This window comes from Hyperoodon ampullatus (genome assembly GCF_949752795.1).
Source record: "Hyperoodon ampullatus genome assembly, chromosome: 6".
Classification (NCBI taxonomy): domain Eukaryota; kingdom Metazoa; phylum Chordata; class Mammalia; order Artiodactyla; family Ziphiidae; genus Hyperoodon; species Hyperoodon ampullatus.
In genome coordinates this window covers 113,677,897-113,704,422 of record NC_136919.1, presented here as the reverse complement: position 1 = coordinate 113,704,422, position 26,526 = coordinate 113,677,897, and the positions used below count along the sequence as shown (strand labels likewise).

Below are 26,526 nucleotides of genomic sequence, written 5' to 3'. Positions count from 1 at the left end.
TGCAGGGGGCGTGGGTTCGTGCCCCGGTCCACGAGGATCTCGCGTGCCGTGGAGCGGCTGGGCCCGTGAGCCATGGCCGCTGAGCCTGCGTGTCCAGAGCCTGTGCTCCACAATGGGAGGGGCCGAAGCAGTGGGAGGCTTGCGTACCGCAAAAAAAAAAAAAAAAAGAATGAAGTTGGGTCTTGGTTTCATGAAGAAATTCTTGTCATTGTGGATGCAGCCTCCAATTTTGAGATGGTTTCAAAAACTCAAAATTGGTGCTTAATTTTACCAAATGTCTTTCCACCTTCCATGGAGACTATCAGATGCTTTCATTCCCTTATTTAGATTATTGATATGGTACATTATTACTGATCAAAGCACCTTTGCATTTGTGGTATAACCTTTACTTCTATTTTCCAAAGTGCCCTCGTATATATTCTTCACTTGAGTCACATATAGCCTGGGATGGAGTGCCTGTCTCCTGATGGGGTGGGTGAGAAAGGACTAGAAGGAGCAGAAGGGAGCTGCGTGGGGTGCTGGGAATGTTCTGTGTCTTGATTGGGTGATAACTGCTCAGCTGCATACAGCTGTCAAAGCTGGAGCAGACACTTAAGAAGTGAGGATTACTGCAGGGAATGTGTCCATAAAAATAGAAAATATCAAAAGGAACCAAAACGAAATTGTAGGGCTGAAAAGTCAAATAGCTGAAGTGAGAAATCCACACTAGAGGTGTTTAACTGCACATTTGATAGGTAGAAGAAAGGATCAGTGAACTTGAAGATAGGACAAAAGAACACAGGGCAGGTAGCCCCTGCATGTGCATGGGAGTGGAAGAATTGATTTAGGAAATCACAGTGTCCCTGGTTTATCTCTTCTCCTTGAAAGGGAAGCAGTTGATTATCCCTTTGAAGAGTTTGTCGATAGTATCAAACAATACAAGAAAGGCCATTAGCTACAAAATATTTACATATTTATGAATCCATGACCAAAATATGTAATTTTAAATAAAAAGAAGTGTGTGTATGTATTTTTCTCCCCCATTCTCCTGCTCTCCTCTGGAGCAGTGCTGAGTGACCCAGGTGCAGGGGTGTTTTCTTGCTGTGTGACCAGCTCCTTTCTTCTACCCTTTATGCCTCAGGCTCACCCTACATGGGTGTGTCTCCTGCTCTGACTCTGGATTTCCAGGCACCAGGTTCCTGGGGGGCTGGAATCCAGCCCCTCCTCCCTCCCTCTCCTCCCTGCCCTTCCCCTGGGGGAGGGACTCCAGCCTGGCCCGGCTTCCCCACAGCCTCCCCAGGTGATGTCTCTGGGCCACACCTGGGCCTGCTGGGCTCCCTTGAGGTGCAGACCGGCTCTGAGAGACCTGCTGGGAAGGGGGGGGTGCCTGCTTGCTGGGGTCATTCTGTGACCCCTCACCTGGGGGCCTCCTGCAGCTCCTGGGCCACCTTCCCTTTCTGTCCCCGCTGGCCTTTCTGCATCCTCATCAGTGGGCCCAGTGGCTCAGCCCTGCAACCTCACAGAGACCCATTTCTTCTCCCCTGGACTTTAGGCCCTAGCTCTCCTTCTCACTTAGAGTTTCTGGAAGGCTCCATGGTCCCACCTCTGTTCCCTTCCCAGAACCAAGGTGCTGAGTACAGAGCTGCATCCCCCACCCCCAGAGGCTGCCTTTCTGCCCCTGCCCATTGGTACCTCAGCCTCACCCTGAAGCCACAGAAATCACAACCTGCTGTTTTAATCTTCCATAGTCCTCGAGTACCATCTCCCCCCTCCTCCACAATCTGCTCCTGCTCAATTATCCCCCTTTCTCCTTCCCTTTTGCTCCAAACCAGTACTAGGTGTCCTCTTACTATAGGGCATTCCCATTCTCCAGCCCTGTACCTTTTCTCCTGAATTTCACCTTTGCCCCAACTTCCCCACCCCAACACAGACAATAAACCTTCTGTGGTGTCACCTCTGAAGGTGAGGAAGATAACCTGTATTCCCAAGGTGGCAAGTGTCCATTGTTATGTTGGAGCCCTGCAACCATCCCCTCCCCCAAAGCTCAATCACCAGCATCCTGATAGCCAAGAACTTGTGAATATATTTCAAAATATATCTTCAGTTAGATTCTTGATCATGTTCTTAAGGTAACTCCCTAGAACAAGTGGAATATTGAGTTAAGCTGTAGAGATATTTTTTCCTCTACACACACACAAACACACACACACATACACACACATATGTGCACACATGCACATATGCATGCACACATACACACACACGTGCACTATTTTGGTTCCTACCAACAGCTCATTCATTTTGGTCTGGAGATTTTTGGGGAGCTATGGTCAGGGTTCCTCACAATTGATTCCGTGCACTCATTTAGCCCCATGCTGGAGGAAGGTCAGGCGCAAGACTGGGGTTGAGAAGGCAGAGGGTCATGCTGGGGCTGGGAAGCGGCAGGTCTTCACAGAGCTCTTCAGGGCCCTGCAGGTGGATGAGGACAGACCCTGGCAAAGTATTCACACCTTGAGAGGGATCAGGGCATCCTTAGGGAGGGAATGTCCTCACCACAGGGCGGGAAGATCCCTGGAAGGGAAGTGGCCCAGACAAAGCTCACCTCCATCTTGTATGCCCTGGGACAGGGACATACATCTCCTGGCTCCTGAGGTTTCCCTGGGAAAATCCCTTCCTGCACCCACTGCTGTCTTGTGAGTTGTTCAATCATTACTACCATTATGGTTATTCTAACTTCCCTTATTCAAAGAAAAGAAGTGTGCTGAAATTAGTGTATCAATTTAAAGGAGAAAAATATTCAATTATATATATACCTGATCATTAACTTTACACTTAACATCTTCCATCTATATCTGCTCACTTTTCTCTGTCATATGGGCCCAAGTCCTAATCTACCTTACTGCCATTTAGAATGTAGAATATTGCAGTACTGCCAACAGGTGGGATCTTTAACAATATCCAAAGGTATGTTTAAGGGAGAACATGCAGGATTCTTATTTCATTTTAAAAGTCAGGCACAATATATATCCAATATTTCAGTGTTACATTAGGAAAACAACCAGCTCATCAAACTTGTGCTTTACAGTTTGGAACCCTTTCTATTCTCGTACCTTGTCTTGTACATGTTTTAATGATCCATTACTAGGTTACTTTTGTGTTAAATTTTCTTCTGATTTTAAAATAATCCATGAGGCAGACATACCCTGAGATGACCACCAATGAGTCCAGCCCTGTGTAATCCCACCTGTGGGTATGGACAGAATCTGACTTGCTTCTCACCAAGAAAATGCCAAGGTGATGGGATGTCACCCCCTGATTGGGCTACATTATGTGGACAAAGGGATAGGATGGCACTCTTTGTTTCTATTAGTTGCATCCTCCGTCCACTAAATCTCCAACCAGACTCCTTCTCTCTCCACATACTCCCTGTGTCACGCAGGCACTAGGGGGCCTAGTGATGGTGACATTCAGCATACGCAGGAACGTCATGAGAGTTCCTCCGAGGCCAAAGCACTCAGCAGTGCTCCTACAGCACCCACAAAGGCTGTTCAGACCCTGACCACCAGGCAGGCCTGAAAGGGCCAGAGGTAGGAGGCAGTGGGTGAACTCATGCCCACTGGCTCCAGTGAGGTGCTCTCTACACTTGCGTGGTTCTGATTCTTCTAGCTGGCCAATAATCCAGGCAGAAGAAGTTCTGGAGGATCCTAGGTCACCTTCCTCATGGAGAACCTAAAACCCCTTCAACACTCACCATGCATTTAATTTTCTCCTCTCTTTTGGGAATTTAAGATGAACAGGAATGTTGTTAGCAACAGTTCTCAAATAAGTCTCATCAAAATTTGTGTGTACATATTGTAGAAAATAAATGTCCCATTATTGCAACAATCAGATAATACATAAATGTTCCTAGAAGAAATCTCTCTCCAGCATTGTCCTGGTTGGCTCTTGACTGCAGCTAAGGACAGGGAGGAATCTGTCCATGAAAAGATGCCCAAAAGAGGTGATGGGGTGACACATGAGGTCACCCATCCGAGTCACGTCTGCCCCGGGAGAAAGAGTAATGAGCGTCACAACTACTGCCCTCCTGAAAAGTAGATTCACTCTTGTGGCTTCCTCTCTGTGTCCTTCCCCAAAAGGGGAGGGTTCCACATATGACTGGGCTTTTGAAAGCATAGTTCGCTCACAAGAGAGGTCTGAGAGCAGCCGAGTGGTATTTGAATGTTGTGTAATGTTTTTCAATTGTAACTAAAGGGCAGTAGTTACCCTTTGCTGATCTAGATGTGTCTTCCTTATCTGGAAGTTCTATGCGTGGCATAATTCACAAGAATCTGAAAACTTTTCCTCTAAGATCAGGAATAAGACAAGGATGCCCACTCTCACAGCTTTTATCCACATAGTACTACAAGTCCTAGCCAGAGGAATTAGGCAAGAAAAAGAGATAAAAGGCATCCAAATAGGAAAGAAAAGGAGACGCAAGGGGGAGGAGATATGGGGATATAAGTATATGTATAGCTGATTCATTTTGTTATAAAGCAGAAAATAACACACCATTGTAAAGCAATTATACTCCAATAAAGATGTTAAAAAAAAAACAAATACGAAAGAAAGAAGTAAAACTGTCACTATTGGGGCTTCTCTGGTGGCGCAGTGGTTAAGAGTCCACCTGCCGATGCAGGGGACACGGGTTCGTGCCCCAGTTTGGGAAGATCCCACATGCCACGGAGCGGCTGGGCCCGTGAGCCATGGCCGCTGAGCCTGCGCGTCCGGAGCCTGTGCTCCGCAACAGGAGAGGCCACAACAGTGAGAGAAAAAAAAAAACCAAAAACCTGTCACTATTCTCAGAGAACATGATATTATATATAGAAAACCCTCAAGACTCCATCAAAAACTCTTAGAATTAATAAATGAATTCAATAAAGTTATCTTTATTGATATAAATATCTACTGTATATCTTTACACTAATAATAAACCCTCAGAAAGAGAAATTAAGGAAATAATGTCATTTACAATTGCATCAAAAAGAATAAGATTCCTAGGAATAAATTTAACAAAGGAAGTGAAAGATCTGTATATTGAAAACTACAAGACATTGAAGAAGACAAATAAATGGAAGAATAGTAAATGTTAATGAAATTGATGAATCAATATTGTTAAAATGTTCATATACCCAAAACAATCTACAGATTCAATGCAATCCCTATCAAAATTTCAATCGCATTTTTCACAGAAATAGAAAAAAATGATCTTGACACTTGAGGTAAGGAAGATGGTAGAGTAAAAGGACGTGCTCTCACTCCCTCTTTCGAGAACACTGGAATCACAACTAACTGCTGAACAATCATCGCCAGGAAGACACTGTATCTCACCAGAAAAGATACCCCACATGCAAAGGCAAAGGCAAAGCCACAATGAGATGGTAGGAGGGGCGCTATAATAATAAAATCAAATCCCATAACTGCTGGGTGGGTAACTCACAAACTGGAGAACACTTATACCACAGAAGTCCACCCACTGGAGTGAAGGTTCTGAGCCACACATCAGGCTTCCCAACCTGGGGGTCTGGCAACAGGAGGAGGAATTCCTAGAGGATCAGACTCTGAAGGCTAGCGAGATTTGATTGCAGGACTTCAGCAGGACTGAGGGAAACAGAGACTCCACTCTTGGAGGGAACACACAAAGTAGTGTGCACATTGGGCCCCAGGGGAAGGAGCAGTGACCCCATAGGAGACTGAACCAGACCCACCTGCTAGTGTTGGAGGGTCTCCTGCAGAGGTGGGGGGCAGCTGTGGCTCACCAAGGGACAAGGACACTGGCAGCAGAAGTTCTGGGAAATACTCCTTGGTGTGAGCCCTCCAAGAGTCCGCCATTGGCCCCACCAAAGAGCCCAGGTAGGCTCCAGTGTTGGGTCACCTCAGGCCAAACAACCAACAGGGAGGGAACCCAGCCCCACCCATCAGCAGACAAGCGGATTAAAGAATAAAAACCATATGATCATCTCAATAGATGCAGAAAAAGCTTTTGATGAAATTCAACACCCATTTATGATAAAAACTCTCCAGAAAGTAGGCATAGAGGGAACCTGCTTCAACATAATAAAGGCCATATATGACAAACCACAGCAAACATCCTTCTCGATGGTGAAAAACTGAAAGCATTTCCTCTAAGATCAGGAACAAGACAAGGATGTCCACTCTCACCACTATTATTCAACATAGTTTTGGAAGTCCTAGCCACGGCAATCAGAGAAGAAAAAGAAATAAAAGGAATACAAATTGGAAAAGAAAAAGTAAAACTGTCACTCTTTGCAGATGATATGATACTATACATAGAGAATCCTAAAGATGCCACCAGAAAACTACTAGACGTAATGAATGAATTTGGTAAAGTTGCAGGATATAAAATTAATGCACAGAAATCTCTTGCATTCCTATACACTAATGATGAAAAATCTGAAAGAGAAATTAAGGAAACACTCCCACTTACCATCACAACAAAAAAAATAAAATACCTAGGAATAAACCAACCTAGGGAGACAAAAGACCTGTGTGCAGAAAACTATAAGACACTGATGAAAGAAATTAAAGATGATACCAACAGATGGAGAGATGTACCATGTTCTTGGATTGGAAGAATCAATATTGTGAAAATGTCTATACTACACAAAGCAATCTACAGATTCAATGCAATCCTTATCAAATTAGGTATGGCATTTTTACAGAACTAGAACAAAAAACCTTAAAATTTGTACGGAGACACAAAAGACCCCGAATAGCCAAAGCAGTCTTGAGGGGAGAAAACGGAGCTGGAGGAATCAGACTCCCTGACTTCACACTATACTACAAAGCTACAGTAATCAAGACAATATGGTACTGGCACAAAAACAGAAACATAGGTCAATGGAACAAGATAGAAAGCCCAGAGATAAACCCATGCACCTATGGTCAACTAATCTATGACAAAGGAGGCAAGGATATACAGTGGAGAAAAGACAGTCTCTTCAATAAGTGGTGCTGGGAAAACTGGACAGCTACATGTAAAAGAATGAAATTAGAACACTCCCTAACACCATACACAAAAATAAACTCAAAATGGATTAGAGACCTAAATGTAAGACCGGGCACTATAAAACATAGGAAGAACACTCTTTGACATAAATCACAGCAAGATATTTTTTGATCCACCTCCTAGAGTAATGGAAATAAAAACAAAAATAAACAAATGGGACCTAATGAAACTTAAAAGCTTTTGCACAGCAAAGGAAACCATAAACAAGACGAAAAGACAACCCTCAGAATGGGAGAAAATATTTGCAAATGAATCATCGGACAAAGGATTAATCTCCAAAATATATAAATAGCTCATGCAGCTCAATATTAAAAAAACAAACAACCCAATCCAAAAATGGGCAGAAGACCTAAATAGACATTTCTCCAAAGAAGACATACAGATGGGCAAGAAGCACATGAAAAGCTGCTCAACATCACTAATTATTAGAGAAATGCAAATCAAAACTACAATGAGGTATCAACTCACACTAGTTAGAATGGGCATCATCAGCAAATCTACAAACAACAAATGCTGGAGAGGGTGTGGAGGAAAGGTAACCCTCTTGCACTGTTGGTGGGAATGTAAATTGATACAGCCACTATGGAGAACAGTGTGGAGGTTCCTTAAAGAACTAAAAATAGAATTACCATATGACCCAGCAATCCCACTACTGGGCATATACCCAGAGAAAACCATAATTCAAAAAGACACATGCACCCCAATGTTCTTTACAGCACTACTTACAATAGCCAGGACATGGAAGCAACCTAAATGCCCATTGACAGATGAATGGATAAAGGAGATGTCGTACATATATACAATGGAATATTACTCAGCCATAAAAAGGAACGAAATTGGGTCATTTGTAGAGATGTGGATGCATCCAGAGACTGTCATACAGAATGAAGTAAGTCAGAAAGAGAAAAACAAATATCGTATATTAACGCATATATGTGGAACATAGAAAATGGTACAGATGAACCGGTTTGCAGGGCAGAAATTGAGACACAGATGTAGAGGACAAACGTATGGACACCAAGGGGGAAAGCGGCGGTGGGGTGGGGGTGGGGCTGGGATGAATTGGGAGATTGAGATTGACGTGTATACACTGATGTGTATAAAATGGACGAGTAATAAAAAATTAAAATAAACATTAAATAAATAAGTAAATAAATAAATAAAATAATCTTAAATTTGTATGGAACCACCAAAGACCCCGAATAGCCTAAACAGTCTTAAGAAAGAAGAACATAGCTAGAGGCATCCTGCTTCCTGATTTCAAACTATATTTCCAAGTTATTGTAATTAAACAGTATGGTATTGACATAAAAACAGACACATCGATCAGTGGAATAGAATAGAGAGCCCAGAAATAAACCCATGCATATATGGTCAATTAATTTATGCCAAGGGGGTCAAGAATATACAATGGGGAAAGGACTTCTGTTTCCTAAATGGTGTTGGGAAAACTGGAAAGCCACGTGCAAAAGAACGAAACTGGACCGCTATCTTACCCCATACACAAAAATTAACTCAAAATGGATTAAAGATTTGAACATAAGAACTGAAACCATAAGACTCCTAGAAGGAAAACATAGGCAGTAAGTTCCTTGACATTGGTCCTGGCAATGATTTTTTGAATCTGACACCAAAAGCAAAAGCAACAAAAGCAAACATAAACAAGTGGGACTACATCAAACTAAAAAGCTTCTGCACAGCAAAGGAAACCATCAACTAAACAAAAAGGCAACATGCTGAATCGGAGAAAATGTTTGCAAATCATATATCTCATAAAGGGCTAATATCTAAAATATATAAGCAACTCATACAACTCAATAAGAAAAACCAAACGATCCAATTAAAAAATTGGCAGAAGATCTGAAAGATATTTTTCCAGAGAAGACATACAGATGGCCAACAGGTACATGAACAGATGTTTAATATCACTAATCATCAGGGAAATGCAAACCAAAACCACAATGAGATATCACCTCAAATTTGTTAGAATGGCTATTATCAAAAAAACCCAGGAAATAACAAGTATTGGTGAGGCAGTGGAGAAAAGGGAACCCCTGTGCGCTCTTGGTAGGATGGTAAATTGGTGCAGCCACTATGAAAAATTATGGAGGTTCCTCAGAACATTAAAAATAAAACTACCATATGATCCAGCAATTCTACTTCTGGGTATTTATCTGAAAAAAATGAAAACACTAACTGGAAAAGATATCTGCACACCCATGTTCATAGCAGCATTATTTACAATAGCCAAGATATGGAAACAACCTAAGTGTCCATCAATAGATGAATGGATAAAGAAATTGTGGCATATATATATATATATACACACACACACACACACACACACACACACATACACACAATGGACTATTATTCAACCATAAAAAGAATGAAATCCTGCCATTTGTGAAAACATGGATGGGCCTTGAGGGCATTATCCTAAGTGAAATAAACCAGACAGAGAAAGAGAATACAATATAATCTTTCTTACATATAAAATCTTTAAAAAAAAATCAAAAAACAAAACCCCAAAAAACCCCAAATCAAGTTCACAGATACAGAGAACAGATTGATGGTTGCCAGAGGTGGGGAGGGCAGGTTGGGGGTGGGGGTGGAGAAATGGGTGAAGAGGGTCAAAAGGCAAAAAGGAAAGAAAAAAGGACTGTACGCAAACGGAGAGTTAAGAGACTCAGAGACAGCTCCATGACTGTGGGCTTTAGCACAGGGGCTGGGGAGGATTTCCTCTGGCTGGTTCGAATGTCTCTTTCTTCCTCTTGTTCTCAGTGCCATGGTAGGTGACGAGGCTGGGGGTACCCAAGACCTCCACCAGCCTGAGTCATCAGTTCCATCCAATCTGCCTTGGATTCTCTCTGGCAGCTCCCCTCCCCAGGACCAGCTTAGACTCCCCTTCCTCTAGTTGGACTGTTACTAGAAGACCTGCCTCAGGCCACCAGGGTCAAGGGGCAGTGTGTAAAATATTTTTTAAATGTTTTTAATTTAAAAAAACTTTCCTCAAGTCACACAGGGATTTATTGACTCAGGGATGATTAGAACCCAGAGGTCTCCAGTGGACATGTTGGTTTTCTGGTCTGCAATTTAAAAAAAAGAAAAAAAAATCAAATATAGGGTCTGGTTGGGGGCCTTGCTGTGACAAATAGCAAATACAAAAGCACTTCCCTACCAGGCTTCTGGGCCCTCACCAGGCTTCTGAGGGGGCAGCTTCCTGAACACCTCCCTGTTGTGGTCCCCCCCACCACTTCACCCCACCACTACCACCGTGCAGCACAGGACAGAACAGTACAGGTTCCCAATCTGCAACATCCTAATAGGAAGTAGGCCTGTGGCGCAAAATGATGAAGGAAAGAAAGGAAAGGCATAGAGGGAAGAGGAGGATGACTTACTCTGCTCTGAACCAGGCTCACCGTGAATAGATTATTCCTTTCAGTGGAAGAGATTTTCATAATAAAGGTTCCTTTCTCTTTATTTTGCATCATTATATCTGAAAGGTGCCATAACAGACTTTGATGGAACATTTTTTTATTTTTCTAACAAAGTATTTGTACCTGCATTGTGTCGTAAATGCTCACACACCCCTAGGATAGAGAGCCCAGCACCAGTGAAGAATGGGGGACAGACTCGGGCTTGGGAACAGCACCATGGAGTCCACGGCAAGAGCCCACAGATATCAGAGGCCCAACCCAGACACTGGAGGGTGAGAGAGAGGGTAGAGGAAGATGCTGGGAACCCTGAGCGGGTATTCACCAGGGTCCAAATGTTCTATCAGGTAGAACTTCAGGTTTATAAAACAAACGTGATGAAAGTAAATTTATACAGCCATGCTAATGATAATTAAGGTCCTTAAAAAGTAGAGTTCGCAACAGGAAAATATAGTGTGTATCCTTTGCCTTTAAATAAATACTTATTTGCAATTCGATAGTAAATTGATCATTAACATTAATTACGCGAATAGGCCCAGGGCAAAAAATCCCTCCAGGTCTGTCTCATTCTCTAAGCACTTAAATCTCAGAAAGTGCAAGTGAGTCTGGCAGTCTACTGATTTTTCTAACAATTCAAGATTTCTTAGTTCACACCCCTACAATACGTGCAGGGCATCCACTCTTTGCCAAGCGGGGCTGGAGGCGCTCCGCAGACTCTCGGGGGGTCTCCTTCTTGGGAGTGCCTGTTCTCTGGCCTCCTTGGGGCCCTGGTCAATGGAGGGGGGGGCGGGGAGGAGCAGAAGCTGAGAGTGGGCAGAAAGCGGTAGTCAGAAGACAGGTGGTTCAGGGTTTATGAACGGGTGAGGCATTTGCCCCGCAAAGGGGCAGGGTCAGGACCCGCCTTGAACGCAGATTCTGAATCTCACAGCCCGGGTCACAACAGAGCCTGTGGGAAGTGCCCTGTCCCCACCTCCCAAAGGCACAGACCTTACCCTTGATGAAAAACCGCATCCCCGGGTATCAGCCGCCAAAGCAGGCAGTTTCCTCTATGAAACAGAGGGGCCCTCAAGGTCTCTGGGCTCCTCTCCTGAGCCACACGCGATTGGCTAAAGTGGTGAATGTTTACGTCAACTCGACGGAAGGCGTAGCTCATTCGCCCCCGCGGGTGGCGCAACCCCAGGCCGGTGTAAAGCTAGCGTCCGACTGAGTCATTACCCTGCCCCGCGCACCCGCAGGCGGCAGGACGATCCCGTGCTCCACGAAGCACACTTTCATTCCTGATGGCTCTGCCAGCTGTCACTCCGCGGCGACCTGGACAGCGAGCGCCCCGCGACCGCACGGGGCAGCGGGCACAGAGCACACAGGCCGTCTCGAGCACCCGGGCAGGGCGCGCTCTCGATCCCAGGCCTCGGCTGCGGGGCACCTCGGTTCTCATCTTCGTCGTCCGGGTTGTCCTGCTGTCGGTGAGTCCCCGCCGCGAGTCCCGGCTCCACATGGCGCTCTCCGTGGCCGGAAAAGGGCGGGGGCGAGGGGTGGGCGGCGGGACACGGCTGGGCATGTCCCGGCAGGACCCGCCCGGGCGAAGTCCAAGTACATGGGGTGAGGGGGTGGCGGGGTGCGGATCCGGGGCTGGCAGCGTCTACCTGCGGCCCCGAAGAAGAAGAGCCCGCTCTCCGCCTCCGGGTCCTTGGAGGGTCTGGCCTCCAGATTGGTCCCAGGGGAGCATCAGCGAGCGACAGACAGATCGCCTTTTCTTTCTCTTCCCCTTTCCTTCCTCCGATCCTCCTCACTCTTTCTTTCTTTTTATTTTGCACTACGTTTAACTTTTAAAACGTGTCCTTTGTAAATCGATTAACCGTGTAGGTCCCCGCCTTCCCCCACCACTGCCTTAAACACCTTTGAATTTCCTTTTCCCTGAAAGGGGAGCAACCTTTAACGTTGCTTGCTGTTTGTTGCAATTTATGGGTGCTGTGTAGAAACCATCAATCAACCCACAGTTGGGACCAGATTCTCCCCACTTCTTTTGGGGTGGGGGGCGGTACGCGGGCCTCTCACCGCCTCGGCCCCTCCCGCCGCGGAGCACAGGCTCCCGACGCGCAGGCTCAGCGGCCACGGCTCACGGGCCCAGCCGCTCCGCGGCATGCGGGATCCCCCCGGACCGGGGCACCCCCCGCATCGGCAGGCGGACTCCCAACCACTGCGCCACCAGGGAAGCCCCCTCCCCACTTCTTTAGGAGGCTAGCTGGAGGCTCTGGGGGCGATTTAGCACTATCGGTGTGCATCCTAAAGAAACTCACTATGGAAAAAAAATGTGCCTACTTCCACTGCTTTCTCAGGTTGTTTGAGGCTCTTTTCGAAGTTTCTTATATGTTCACAGGAAAAAAAAAAAAAATTAAGGGCCTAACAAGGTTACAGGAATCATGAAAATGTGTACTTTGCATGGTACAAATTAGTACTAAAAATCAGAAAAGAAATAACGTTTTGTATTCACAAAAAAATATAGAATTAGTTTTTAAAATATCAGTTTACCATAGGTAGGACTCACTTGAACACTGCTTGACGAATGGCTCTGGGTGCCTGTAGGCACTGTCAAGTATCCGTGTGGCCATGCGCATTGTCTGTTAGGTAACTCCTTAGAAGTGGAATTGCTGTCAGCAGGTTAGCTAATTTTACACTTTTGTTTAGTTAAGGATAAGCTGGCCTCCAAAAGAAGGCTGGACCATTTTACCTCACACCGAGAGTCCACAAGTGTGCCTGTTTCCCTACGCCTTTGCCACACTAAACTTTAATTCTTTGCTAGTCTAAGAAGTAAAAATGGGGCACCACAGTGCTGTGGTTTTGATTCCTCAAGTGCCAGTAGAGATTTTCAAGGAGCCATGAGATCTCTGAGACGGGGAGTGAATGACCAGGAGACCCCAGATTAGGCAGCAGGGGGAGGGGGCAAAAATACAAACAGTAAAAGAACTGACAAAAATCTTACACAAATTCCTTCAGGCAACATAAGAGTGCTTTAGTAGTTTCTAAGCCCAGTATAACCCTAATAGTGAAACCTGACAAAAACATTTGAAAAGAAAAATATTAATACCCTTCAATATCCTTCCTAAAAACAGAGGCAAAATTCCTTAACAAAACAAATAGTAAACTAAATTCAGGAATATTTAAAGAAGAAAACATGCCATGACCAAGTGGGGTTTATCACAGGAATAACATCTGAAAATGAATCAGTGTGTTTCACTATGCTACCACCATGAAGGAGAAAAACTATATGAACAGCTTAACAGTTGCAGAAAAAGCATTCGACAACACTTAACCTCCCTGTCATGATAAAACCTCTCATTATGTCAGGGCAGAAGAGACCTTCCTCCACCTGATGAAGGCCACTTCCTCTTGGAGTCACATAGGAGATTAGGATAACCTAGAAAGGGGTGTGAAGGAATGTTCTGTAGTAATGCTAATTTCCAGGATCTAGATAGAGGGTTTGGGTTTCCCAAGTGTATGCGTTTTTAAAAACTATTTGAATGGTACCCTTAAGAATTATGCATTTCCTTCTTTGTAAATCTTAACACTGAAAAAAACTGTAAAGAAATATGGAGCTCAAGTGACTGACAATGCTGAAGTATTGAGTTGCAGACGTGAATTTCATCATAAAAATAAGACACATAGGAGAATGGACAGAGGGATGGATAAAGAAAGAAATATGGGGCTTCCCTGGTGGCGCAGTGGTTAAGAATCCGCCTGCCAAGGCAGGGGACACGGGTTCAAGCCCTGGTCCGGGAAGATCCCACATGCCGTGGAGCAGCTAAGCCTGTGCGCCACAACGACTGAGCCTGCGCTCTAGAGCCCGCGAGAGCCACAACTAGAGAAAGCCTGCGTGCAGCAACGAAGACCCAACGCAGCCAAAAATAAATAAAAATAAATTAATTAATTTAAAAAAAGGAAGAAATATGTGATAAAGCAAACATAGCAAAATATTAGTTACCGAATCTAGGTGGTGAGTATATGAGAGTTTACTGTACAGATCTTTAAACTTTGTTGGATGCATGAAAATGTTCATAATAAAACATTGAGGGAGACAGCCTGTGAGAGAAGAACCAGGAAAGAGAGGAGGGAATAGGACTGTGAAGGCAGGGAAAGGAGATTCCACCAACTTGTGGGGAGTCAGAGGAGGCCCAGCCTGGGGAAGGGACAACTTAGAGGACATATGTGGGCTTAGCTGTCCCCAAATACTTGACAGGCTTTTCTGTGGAAGAGAGCTGCATTTTATCTTGTTTAGATCCAGGCAGTTGAACTGGGCTCAACATAAGCTGTTTTCATCTGAACTGTGTTTTTCTTTCTTTCTTTTTCTTTTTCCCTTAATTTCACTTTCTATTTTGTCACTCCCAGGTTAAAGCAAAGTTGCAAAGACTATACAAACCGCCCCCCCTTTTTTCCTGTACCATGTGAAAAATAGCTGCTGATATGATAGAGCCCATGACTGAATACTTGAATGTATATTTCCTACAAATGAGGACATTCTCCCCCAAAACTACAACACAGCCTTCAACATCAGAACACTAACATCAACACGTTAATCCCCATCAAATCCTCAGACCCCATTCAAATTTTTTCGACTGGCCCCATTGTGTCATTGTTTGCACGGAGACTCATCTCAAAACCCTGTATTGCTATTTCTTCTTCCTCCGTGTGACTCATTATGTGGAACGCTAACAGCTTCCTTTCCAGGACAGCTTGTCCGGTTAAAGCCAAAAGTTCCTTACTCAACTGTGATTCTGTATCCTGATTTTGAAAAAGTGTGTGCATAGTAAGACTCATTTGTGAAAATGTGTGTGTGCGCGCACGTACGCGCACGTGAGAAAGAAAGAGAGAGAGCCTGAGAGTATTACACATATGGTCAAATAGAAGAAGTAAAGACACAAAATAATGGATGTTTTCTCTAACTGGGGGGATCCCTGTGGTTTCTGTCTTCTTATAAAAAATGTTTCCTTGACCATACTTTCTGGAATAAACATATTTTATTTTATTATAAGAGAAAGGAATACCAGGAAAAAAATTTAAGTGTAAGTTACTTGGTAGCACAAAAGGCCAGGGGACAAACATGAAAAGAATGAGAGTTTATAGCTGGAAGAAAGGCCCCAGTTCTGTTTCGTCTTGCAGGCTGTGGTCAAGGGACTGTGGGATGCATCCTGGGAGGGATGAGAGTCTGGAAGCCACTCATGCCTGTCCCTGCTTTGTCTCCACAGATTGCAGCTGCTTCAGCCATGCCCATAAGGCAGGAAAAATTTCACCAGCAATTAACTGCCCTGCAGGGATGGAAACGCAGCCCCTCAGGGAAGCTGTGTGCACCAGGTACGTTCTAAGACTGATCTCCAACCCTTACCCCACCCTTGTCTCCAAGTCCTTCTGGTCTTCTGACCCCAGCAGTTCCTGGCTCTTATTCCACAGGCATTTACTGGAAGTCTTCCATGTGCCAGTGGAGGGCATGAGACCCCCACCCTCCTGGAACCCTCCTCCTAGGATGGTACCCAGACAGATGGACAAATGTGACAGTCAGAGAGATGAGATAGGAACCATGAGGATAATTGAGTGATGGGTGGGACAGAGTCGGGGTTGGTGAGGCCTCCTGGGGATGGTGACTTTGGTGCAGAGAGCCAGGTAGAGTGCTCCTAAGAGGGCCCCGGGAACTGTCACCCCAGGGGGCAGGGCTGGGCTTGTTTGAGCAAAGCTAGGGGGCAGCTGGGGTGAGTGGAGGGTGGAGAGGTCACCGGGACAGGTGGGAGGAGGCCACAGACCCTGAACACTGTGAAGGGAGCATGAGTTTTATTTTTTTAGTGAGGTGTTAAAGTAAGTAAAAATCTCACTCTTTTATATTGATACACGTTGAAATGATACTATGTTGGATATTGCCTCTTTCTTTTTACTCTTTAATGTGCCAACTATGAATGTGACTTTTATGTGTGGCTTGTAATATATTCCTGTTGGCAGTACTGGTCTAAGGTATGTGGTAGATGTAGAATCAAAAGATTAAAGCCAGGTCAAGGAGAGTTCCCCGTGTGGATTCCACTGATGGCCGAAAGAGGCAGCGCTGTCCACACTGCCAGCCTCTGGGAATCCTGTGGGGATTTACTCACCAGCTTTTCCCTTCCTTCCCAGGGTTCCATATGGAGGAAGCCAGTGGAGGTTGTACACCGTGCACGGATAAGGTGGATTACACCAATTATTCAAACACCCTCTCTTCTTGCTTACTCTGTAGGATTTGCAAATCAGGTACAGAACATGTCCCCATGCCTACATTTGGGTGATGAGATGGGATTTGAATGGAACAGGGAGTCAGAAACCTGATTTCCAGCCCAGCTAGGTCTTCATCCTACCCTGTCTTAGGTCAGTAAAATAAATGAAAACAGAAATTATTTGTATAACGTATGCCACCTGGTAGGGAAGTCTTTCAGAGCATCAGTTGGAAGGCGGGGAGTAATGTGTCCCTTGACGGAGGGGCTGGTTAGTGACAGCACGGGAGGCCTGGTTGAGTGGGACAGGGCTGGGTTTGAGCTGTGTGGCGAGTCTGGTTCTGGGCCGCGCCCCTGTGAGCCCTGTGACTTCTGCTCCAGGATCTCGGCCTCTCTCAGCCTTCATGACCAGCAGGGCCAGGTGTTGGGAAGTCACCCAAGTGGTCCTCTCCATCCAGAGTGTCTCATATTACACCCCACCCCGCCCCACCCCGGCTCTTGCTCCTGATTTGTGATCTAAAACCTTTTTCTTCCCAATCCTGATGTAATCTGTAATGACACATGGTCCCTTTTATATGCCTCTATTGGTGACACGTGAACAGTGGCTGTCCTTTGGATGGTCTGTGTGTGTTGCTGCAGAAAATGGCCCCCAAATTACTTCCTGAACTGAGTAGAACTGAGTGGGTGGAGATCTGGGTGGTGAAGAATGGTTGAGAGACACGTGAGGGAAACACCCCCCCAAAACCTTATCTTTGGTCTCCAGGGGAAGAAGAGAAAAGTCCGTGCACCTCAACCAAGGACACTGAGTGTCAGTGCAAACCTGGCACTTTCCGTAGAGAAGATGCACCTGAATTCTGCTACAAGTGCAGCACCCGGTGAGACATGGGAGCCTAGGGGGCTCCCAACCCACAGAGACCCCCAGTTTCCTTGTACCCCTTTCTCCAGTTTCCATGCAGCCCCTCCTACGTCCTCAGGGCTCCCTTGTGCCTGTGGGGTCTCCTGAGCATGCAGCAGCCCCTCCTCATCACTCTGTGTGTCCTTCCCCAGGGCCCCCTTCCCACACCTCCTCAGAAGGAGCCTAGAAAGACAAGTGTCCACCACAGACAAAAGTCATAATGAGGCCATATGTGTGCTCCTTCAAGGTTCCCATAAAACCCGAGCCAACTCAGCTGGCCTCACATCCAGCCCTTGTTCCCCAATAAGATCTGAATCTTTCCTATTTGGGGATTTAGAGGCCAATAGTAATTAGGTCTTCTCTGATGCTCCCGTGCTGGCTGTGATTGGTAGGAAGAGTCAACAGGTGGAGGACAAGAGGGTCCTTGTATTAAAGCTTGACTGGAGGATGAGGCTTGGCTTGTGCCCAAACCCTTCTGACCCTTGACTTGGATGAGATGCCCCCTCCCAGGGGCCCAGCTCCTGAAGGGGCAGCTCTGAACACTCAGCAGGAGCCCTGGGGCCTGAAGTGCACAGCCCAGATCCTTCTCCCACCCAACAAGGGGTAGTGAGGGAACCCAGCCCTGCAGACAGGAGAAGCCTGTCCCTCCTGCACTGGCTGGTCAGGGTACTGCAGGTGGGAGTTTTCTCCCTCGTTCTCCTCATCTGGCCAGCTTTCCCTGACGGATCCTCTTCATATCCTCCCTGTGTCTGTACCCAGGTGCCCTGATGGGATGGTCGTGGCCACGCCCTGTAGCCCCTTCAGCGACCTCAAATGTATGGACCGAAAATCAGGTACCCAGGCCAGTGGGGAGGCCCCGGTTCCTGGTGAGACAGTGACCATGCGTCCAAGACTGTCCACCACTCCCTCTCCCTCCTCAGGCACTTCAAAGCTGGTGATCGAATCTGTAACTGGAAGTGTGGCTGTCTGTGTCCTGCTGCTGACTGGACTTGTTATCTGGAGGTTCCTCATTAAAGGTGAGGTTCTAGGAGGGAAGGGGGAGGTGCTGGCCCCCTGCTCCATCTCCCCAATCCTCCTGTTCCCCCTGGCTTGGCTCTGATCTTGTTCCCCGGGATCCCCCTCCACCTCCCACCTCACCTGCTCCTACGAAGCCGGGATCACATGAGTCCCCCATCTCAGCTGACGGTCCCCTCTTCCCCCTGGCCAAGTATGGTGTAGCTGGGGGCAGGGTCAGTTCTTAATGGCTTTAGGACCCCCAGCCGGGGCAGAGAGGTGGTCAGCACCTTGACTGGGTGACAAGAGTCAGGGGAGAGGGTCGTTCAGCAGAACCCTACAGAGATTTTACATGGATTTCATTTTCCCCCTTCTCTTCTCCCTCCCCGAGGGTTCTCCAGATTTGGAATGGCCCGCTCCCTGTCACCAGGCCCGGGGCTCCTTGTTCAGTGTCTGAGCCCCCAGCCCACACCCTGTCCCTAGCACTGTCCCTGGGGAGGGAGGTGCTGCAAGAGGGCCCTCCCCACTGCTCAGGTGGATGCCTCTTCTCTTCTAGGTCGTGGTGTGGACCCTAAGTGCATGGACAAAGTGAGTTGGTTTCTCCAGGACCTGGTGGCATCAGGCCCTCAGTAACTGCTTGGCCCTGGGTGGACACAGTCCCCAATTTGTCCTATGCTGTTGTCCCTGGCTCTCTCAAGTGGCGTAGGAGCTCTGGGCTGACTGTAGGAGAGCAACTGGCCTGTTGAGAGCAACCCTAAGGCTGGTTAGCAGCCCGTCCCTCTTACTGCTTGTGAGGCACCCTCACCCCATAACGCTGGATGCACCCTGGGGCATGGAGGGTGTCAGGAAGGGGTGCTGAACCCCCCTGAGCACAGCACTAGGGTCCAGGTGCCATCAGCAGAGCCCTGGATGTGCTGAGCCTGTACCCACCTGGGGGGCACAGCATGGGATTAGGTGGAGAGGCAAAACCCACAATGTCCCCCGCAGACACTACATGGATCTGTGGGTATGGACTCCTGAGTCAGCTCTTTGCCTTCCCAAGGTCCTCTTCTGGCGCTCACATCCCTTAAAAGGTCCTGGGAGTCTGGACAATGCCCACAACAATATGCTGATCAACAGAGAGTCGCTGATTGATCTGGTCCCTGAGCAGGAGGTAGAAGAGCAGGTGAAGCCAACAGATGTCACGGCCCAGTCCCAGGGGGAAGCAAAGCGTCTGCTGGTGAGTGTGGTGCCCTGGCCCTTCTGCTTGCCCAGGACTACGGGAGAAACAGGGAAAGGCTGATGCTGGTCAGGTCTCCCGTCCCATGGGGAAGTGGTGACGGAGGGAAATCATGGTCATGGAGGGGAAGAGAGCCCACCCCCTGCTATGGTCGACTGGCAGCTCTTACGCTACTTATCATCTGTCTTGTTCTCACCACATTCCTGGTGTCTAGAATAGCCAGAGTGGTCACTCCCATGATTGTTCAGTGACGGAATTAAAGCTACATGATATTTTTCTGTGTGATTGTTACATGCTTTTAAGCCATTCCTCATCACGTTAGGAATTTCACATTTATTTCAAAATTATTATTAAGTTGAATCTATTTGAAAATTAGTATTTGTCTCAATGAATAGACATATTTGTGGGGTGGCTTCCTAGTAGAAGTAGAATCTCTTTGTCAACGTATAGAAGTATTTTTCACTGTACACACACACACACACAGACGTTTGGGGTCATATCATTTCAATAGTTTTGATATGAGATTAATATATTTCTTTTTTGGTAACAAGCAAAAAACTGACTTAAACTTGTATGTTTTTTGTTTTGATTATTTTCAGATGACTGTTGTCTGTTAAGAGTCTTTCTAAGCAGACATGCTCTTGTGCCCATGAGTACATGCATGTGTGTTTTTTCATTTGGTTTAGTATTTTAATGTGCAGAATTTTATATATTAACTAATTAAATCTATCGATACATTTATTTTTCATTGCTCAGAGCTTTTAAAGTCCTTTATCAGGGCTTCCCTGGTGGCGCAGTGGTTGAGAGTCCGCCTGCCGATGCAGGGGACACGGGTTCGTGCCCCAGTCCAGGAAGATCCCACATGCTGTGGAGCGGCTGGGCCCGTGAGCCATGGCCGCTGAGCCTGCGCATCTGGAGCCTGTGCTCTGCAACGGGAGAGGCCACAACAGTGAGAGGCCCGCGTACAGCAAAAAAAAAAAAAAAAAAAAAAAAAAGTCCATCAAACAGAAGATAAAATTCTTAGGTAGTCTTTTTTTTTTTTTTTTTTTAATTTATTTGGCTGTGTTGGGTCTTCGTTTCTATGCGAGGGCTTTCTCTAGTTGTGGCAAGTGGGGGACACTCTTCATCGCGGTGCACGGGCCTACCAGGGAAGCCCAGGTAGGCTTTTTTTAAATGATGTGATTGGTAGCATAGAATCCGCCTGCCAATGCAGGGGACACGGGTTCGAGCCCTGGTCCGGGCAAATCCCACATGCCATGGAGCAGCTAAGCCCATGGGCCACTATTGAGCCTGTGCTCTAGAGCCCACGAGCCACAACTACTGAGCCCACATCCCACAACCACTGAAGCCCGCACACCTAGAGCCTGTGCTCTGCAGCAAGAGAAGCCACCGCAATGAGAAGCTTGCACACCACCACGAAGAGTAGCCCCAGCTCGCAGCAACTGGAGAAAGCCCACATGCAGCAATGAAGACCCAACACAGCCAAAAATAAATAAAGAAATAAAATTTAAAAAAAAAAGCTAAGTGGAATTTATTTTGTGATAAATAAGACATGAGGAGCTCCCTGAATTGTTCTGAGTTACCATCTCATTCCTTATACTCGATTTAGCTGCTGATTTTTTCAGTATTACCTTAATTTATAAATTAATCTAGGAAGAACTGAGATCTTTTAGATATTCTGTATTTTTCTTATGAAGAGAGGTAGCATTTTCAAGTCAAGGGTTTTATAATACCTCAACTAGATGTGTGTTTTTCTTTGGTAAATTTCTCCTATTTCTTATTGAGGCTGTGTCTTTGTACTACAAGTGTTCTGTAACCTTATGAGTTTTTCTGACTCTTGTAATTCTTTATATAATTTATTATCTGCTACAATTTTTAACATTCATCCATCGATACACTCACATTTAAGTATTGTTGCTAAACCATTAGAGTTTTGTAAGAATACAATCATATGTCAAATAATGACTATTTTGTCTTCTCCCTTCAAATATCCTACATTGTATTTTTGTTTCACTTATGGCTGCATATGCCAGAATTTCAGAACAATGTTTGCTAGGCTCAGTTCTGGAATCCAGGACCCCTGATTAAGACCAAGGCTGTTCTCCACTGTGTTTTACAGGAACCAGCAGAAGCTGAAGGGTCTCACACGAGAAGAAGGCTGCTGGTTCCAGCAAACGGTGCAGACCCCACTGAAAGTGAGTGCTTTCCCTGGGCAGTGGAGCAGGAGTGGAGGGAGGAGGGAGAGTGTCCTAACTGCTGTCCCCATAGCTGTTAGGGCAACTCAGAGCAGGGATGGCTCGTCACTGGACCTTCGGGACTCTAATTCCCTCTCTGCCCCCTCTTCTTCTCCCCACCCTGCAGCCCTCTGTCCCCTAGCAGTGTCCCCTAACACCTCCGTGTCCTTCCCTCCCCCCCATCCTCCCTCCTCCCCTGTTGCTCAGGGCCAGGTTGGCCCACCCTGAGGCATCCAAGGGGCTGTGCCGTCCAGCAGGGCACCCAGTGGCCGCAGGAGGCTGTGGAGCACCTGACCTGTGGCCAAATCTGATGAGCTGTAGTGTAACTCGATACTGTATTGCAAAGAATTGGTAGGAAAAAGGACTGTAATATGTCTCATTAACAGTTTGTTGTATATTGATTACATGTTGAAACGAAAATTTTTAGAATATATTGAGTTAGTACCCTATTTTATGAAAATTAGTTATTACTTGTTACTTTTTACGTTTTTCAGTGTAGCTGTTAGAAAATACAAATTTGTATTCGGTGCCCACCTTATGTACCTATGGACGGTGGTGTGCACTGCATTTCACACACAACTCATTGAATCCCCAGTACAGTCCCGTGAGGTGGGTGGTGTTTGCTCCATTTTATGGGTTAAATTCTTGCTCCGAGTCTGTCCCCATCTAGCTCTGCCACAGTGTCAGTCAGCGAGGCCGAGCTGGGCGTGAGGCCAGAGACCTTCCTCCCTCCAGGCCCTTGCTCTGTCCCCATTGCAGAGGTGGCAGCCGGGGGACCTCACTCTCTTGAGAACGGCAGGTGCCCTCCTCTGAGGTCTGTTGCACCACTGTGTCCCGCCCTCTGTCTCCTACCACAGACTGCCTTCTCCCTCCATAATGTCCATCTCCCCTCCCTGGTGGGCCCTCATCCCCCCTTAGGGCAGGACTCTCTGGAGACCTGGACTCCCTGCAGTGCCTTGGGCACAGGTGAGGCCCATGCAGTGTGGCCTGATTCTCTGCTGATGGGAAGCATGTCAGGGACGCAGAGCAGCAGGTTCACCAGCAGGGGGCGCTCCTCAGGTCCCACCCTGGGTCTAGGCCTGACTGAGGGTCCTCTGCCCTTTCTTTTCTTTCTTTTTTTTTTTTTTTTGCTGTACGCGGGCCTCTCACTGTTGTGGCCTCTCCCGTTGCGGAGCACAGGCTCCGGATGCGCAGGCTCAGCGGCCATGGCTCACGGGCCCAGCCGCTCCACAGCATGTGGGATCTTCCTGGACTTGGGCACGAACCCGTGTCCCCTGCATCGGCAGGCGGACTCTCAACCACTGTGCCACCAGGGAAGCCCCTCCTCTGCCCTTTCTGAAGCCTGTCCCAATTCTGTCTCTGTGACTTCCCCCAACTTAGGCCTGAGGCGGTTCTTTGATGACTTTGCAACCATCGTGCCGTGTGACTCCTGGGATTCACTCATGAGAAAGTTGGGCCTCACGCAAAATGAGATCCTTCTGGTCAGAGAAGGGGTCCGGGTCCCTCGGGATGCCTTGTATGAAATGCTGGATACTTGGGTCAGCAACAAGGGACGGGAGGCCTCAGTCAACACCCTGCTGGACACCTTGGAAAAGCTGGGGCTAAGATTGGCAAAGCAGAAAATTCAGGACCACCTGCTGGACTCGGGAAAGTATGTCTATGAAGATGGTGAAGCTGGCTCTGCTGTGTCCTGAGTGTTTGAGGACCTCAGTCTTTCAGTTGAAGACACTTTTTTATCCTAATATACGTGCACTTTTTATTTGTATTTGTTATTTGTATTTGTCATTCATGTTGATATGTATGCATTTAATGATGTGTAACATAATACACATCATTAAAGTGCAAACATATTGTGAATCTTCGTACATTTATGTTTATATGTAGGTATTTATATAAGTATGAAAAAATTTTTGTAAATATAGTTTATAGGTTGCTTATGTGGGTTACCTGGATGAGGGCTGGCAATCAAAAACAATTAGAAATACAAAAGGAGGAAATTCCCTGGCAGCTCAGTGGTTAGGACTCTGTGTTTTTCACTGCTGAGGGCCCAGGTTCAATCCCTGGTCGGGGAAGTAAGATACCAAAAGCTGCGAGGCAAAAAAAACAAAACAACAACAACAAAAAGCACAAAAGAACAAACACAAAACAACAACAAAAAAAAAAGCAAAAGAAAAAAAAAAAGGAAAGGAGAAAAAGCCCACTGTGGGGAGAGCACTGATAGCATCTTCTCCCTCAAAGGAAGTTTGGTCACTTTTGGATGCCTGGTGACTTCTCCAGGGCCCACTTTAAACATGTCAGTTTTATAGCTGTGTGAATATTAACATTTTTTATAGGTAGGAGTTTACAAGTGAGCAGAGAGTGAGGAGAAGTGGCATCCATGTGCAGCCCTGTATCTGGTGTCTGTGAACTGGGCTGTCATGCCTGGGCCTCCTCCTGTTCATCTGAATTGGCTATATAAAGGATCTTAGCCCCTTTGGAGGCTTTGGCCTTCTGCAGAAGAGACTCACCCAAAAATACCAGTTCTTAAATACTGTGAGAATTGACCTAAAATGGCTGCTATATTAAGGTTTGGTCCTTTTACTGCTTTTTAAAAATATCTTTCTTCCATCAAACCCTTCTCCATAGTGTTCTAACTGCTGCAGGAAAACTTAATGGTGGAAGCAATTCTCAGGGGTTTTTGGTCTATTCCATCTCAAAGCTTTGTGTGTTGTCTTCCCTAAGGTTGATGTGGCTAATGTGGCCAAAACTGGAATTGTCAGTGTTTAGGCAAATCAGGATATAGCATGTGGAGTCCACTTGAGTTTATAGAAAGGCTGATCCTGTGGTCTTGGTGCTATATGCCCCTGGCCCTGATGTCCCTCCCTTTCCTGGAAGTCAGGTGTTTCCTGCCTTTGCTGTTCCTTCTGTGCAGGCCACTTTGCCTTCATCTTCAGAGGGAAATATAAATGAATTCTTGTCAATCAAGTGTTGGGTCACTTGTCCGTTTCTCAGAAGACTTCCTTGAATGCCCATCTAAAGTATTAGCCCTGCCAGTGTTTGTCAGCTATATTCACTTGTTCACATGTTTACTGTGTGTTTTACCAAGGAGAATCTTTAAGAAACACGAACTTGCATCCTATATTGCCTTATGCCAGTGCAAATATGATACTTTTGAAGTTTTACTTGAAAATTGGATGTCTGTTGAAGTCTCTTCTCAATGAGAGGACCCCTTCTTGAAGATTTTGTTAGAAATATCAAACAATACAAGAAATATCATTAGGTACAAAATACTCATGTGTTTATGAATTTGTGACCAAATTATGCAATGTTATATTAAAATTTTTATAATTTTATATAAATATGCATTTTTATGAATTCGTGACCAAATTAAATATGCAATTTTATCTAATTTTATGTGTGCTTTTCTCCTCCATCCTCCTGTCCTCCTGTAGAACAGTGCTGAGTGACACAGGTATGGGGTGTGTGTTCTTGCTGTGTGACCCGCTCCATCCTTCTCCCTTTTATGCCTCGGGCTCAAGCTTGCCCTGCATGGGTGTGTCTCCTGCTCTGACTCATGGATTTCCGGGCACCAGGCTCCTGGGGGACTGGAGTCCAGCCCCTCCTCCCTCCCTCTCCTCCCTGCCCTTCCCCTGGGGGAGGGACCCCAGCCTGGCCTGGCTTCCCCACAGCCTCCGCAGGTGATGTCTCTGGGCCACACCTGGGCCTGCTGGGCTCCCTTGAGGTGCAGACCGGCTCTGACAGAGCTGCTGGGAAGGGGGGGGTGGGGCCCTGCTTGCTGGGGTCATTCTGTGACCCCTCACCTGGGGGTCTCCTGCAGCTCCTGGGCCACCTTCCCTTTCTGTCCCCGCTGGCCTTTCTGCATCCTCATCAGTGGGCCCAGTGGCTCAGCCCTGCAACCTCATGGAGCCCCAATTCCCTTCCCCTGGACCTTAGGGTCTGGCTCTCCCACCCACCTAGAGTTCCTGGGCGGCCCCGTGGTCCCACCCCTGTCCTCCTCCCCAGAGCGAAGGTGCTGGGTGCAGAGCTGCACACGCCCTTGGGCCTCCCTCCTGCCACTGCCCATGCCTGTGAGTTATTACATATTACATCAGGATTAGGAAGAAAAATACTTTAGATCACAAATCAGGAGTAAGAGGTGAATTTATAATTACTTTAAAATAAATTCTTGAAAAGTAATTTTGCCTGTATGAGGCCCTTGTATTGAATCATCTGAATTGTCCTTGAACTGGGCAGTCTGATTGGGCCTCCATCTGTTTCTGTGTCTGTCAAAGTTTTACTGGAGCCTGCGGGGTGAGAAGGTGAAGGTGTTGGGGCAATATTCCACAGTCAATAGGCTTTATTTCACAGTCCACTTGGGGTGAACCTGAGCAGTTTTGCAGGATACGTAAAAGCCCGTATCAGTAGAAATTACTCTAAAACTTAGTGTTTTAAAAACCACAGCCTTTATTACATCACCATTTCTATGGATCAGGAATCCAG

General features: G+C 46.5%; 1 protein-coding gene across 1 annotated transcript in view; it reads left to right on the top strand.

Moving 5' to 3' along the window:
* The window catches only part of LOC307054186 (tumor necrosis factor receptor superfamily member 10A-like), a gene marked incomplete at its 5' end in the record, with an annotated part of 37,385 nt that extends 11,950 nt beyond the window's left edge, over nucleotides 1-25,435 (top strand). Inside the window, 8 exons of the mRNA XM_079705771.1 lie at nucleotides 15,723-15,828; nucleotides 16,633-16,746; nucleotides 17,470-17,581; nucleotides 18,361-18,617; nucleotides 19,151-19,182; nucleotides 19,637-19,813; nucleotides 21,933-22,008; nucleotides 23,428-25,435. Of these exons, the coding sequence (XP_079561897.1) occupies nucleotides 15,723-15,828; nucleotides 16,633-16,746; nucleotides 17,470-17,581; nucleotides 18,361-18,617; nucleotides 19,151-19,182; nucleotides 19,637-19,813; nucleotides 21,933-22,008; nucleotides 23,428-23,741 (1,188 nt within the window). The 3' untranslated portion in view covers nucleotides 23,742-25,435. The remainder of the gene's footprint in view (nucleotides 1-15,722; nucleotides 15,829-16,632; nucleotides 16,747-17,469; nucleotides 17,582-18,360; nucleotides 18,618-19,150; nucleotides 19,183-19,636; nucleotides 19,814-21,932; nucleotides 22,009-23,427) is intronic.
* Nucleotides 25,436-26,526: the final 1,091 nt, after the last annotated feature.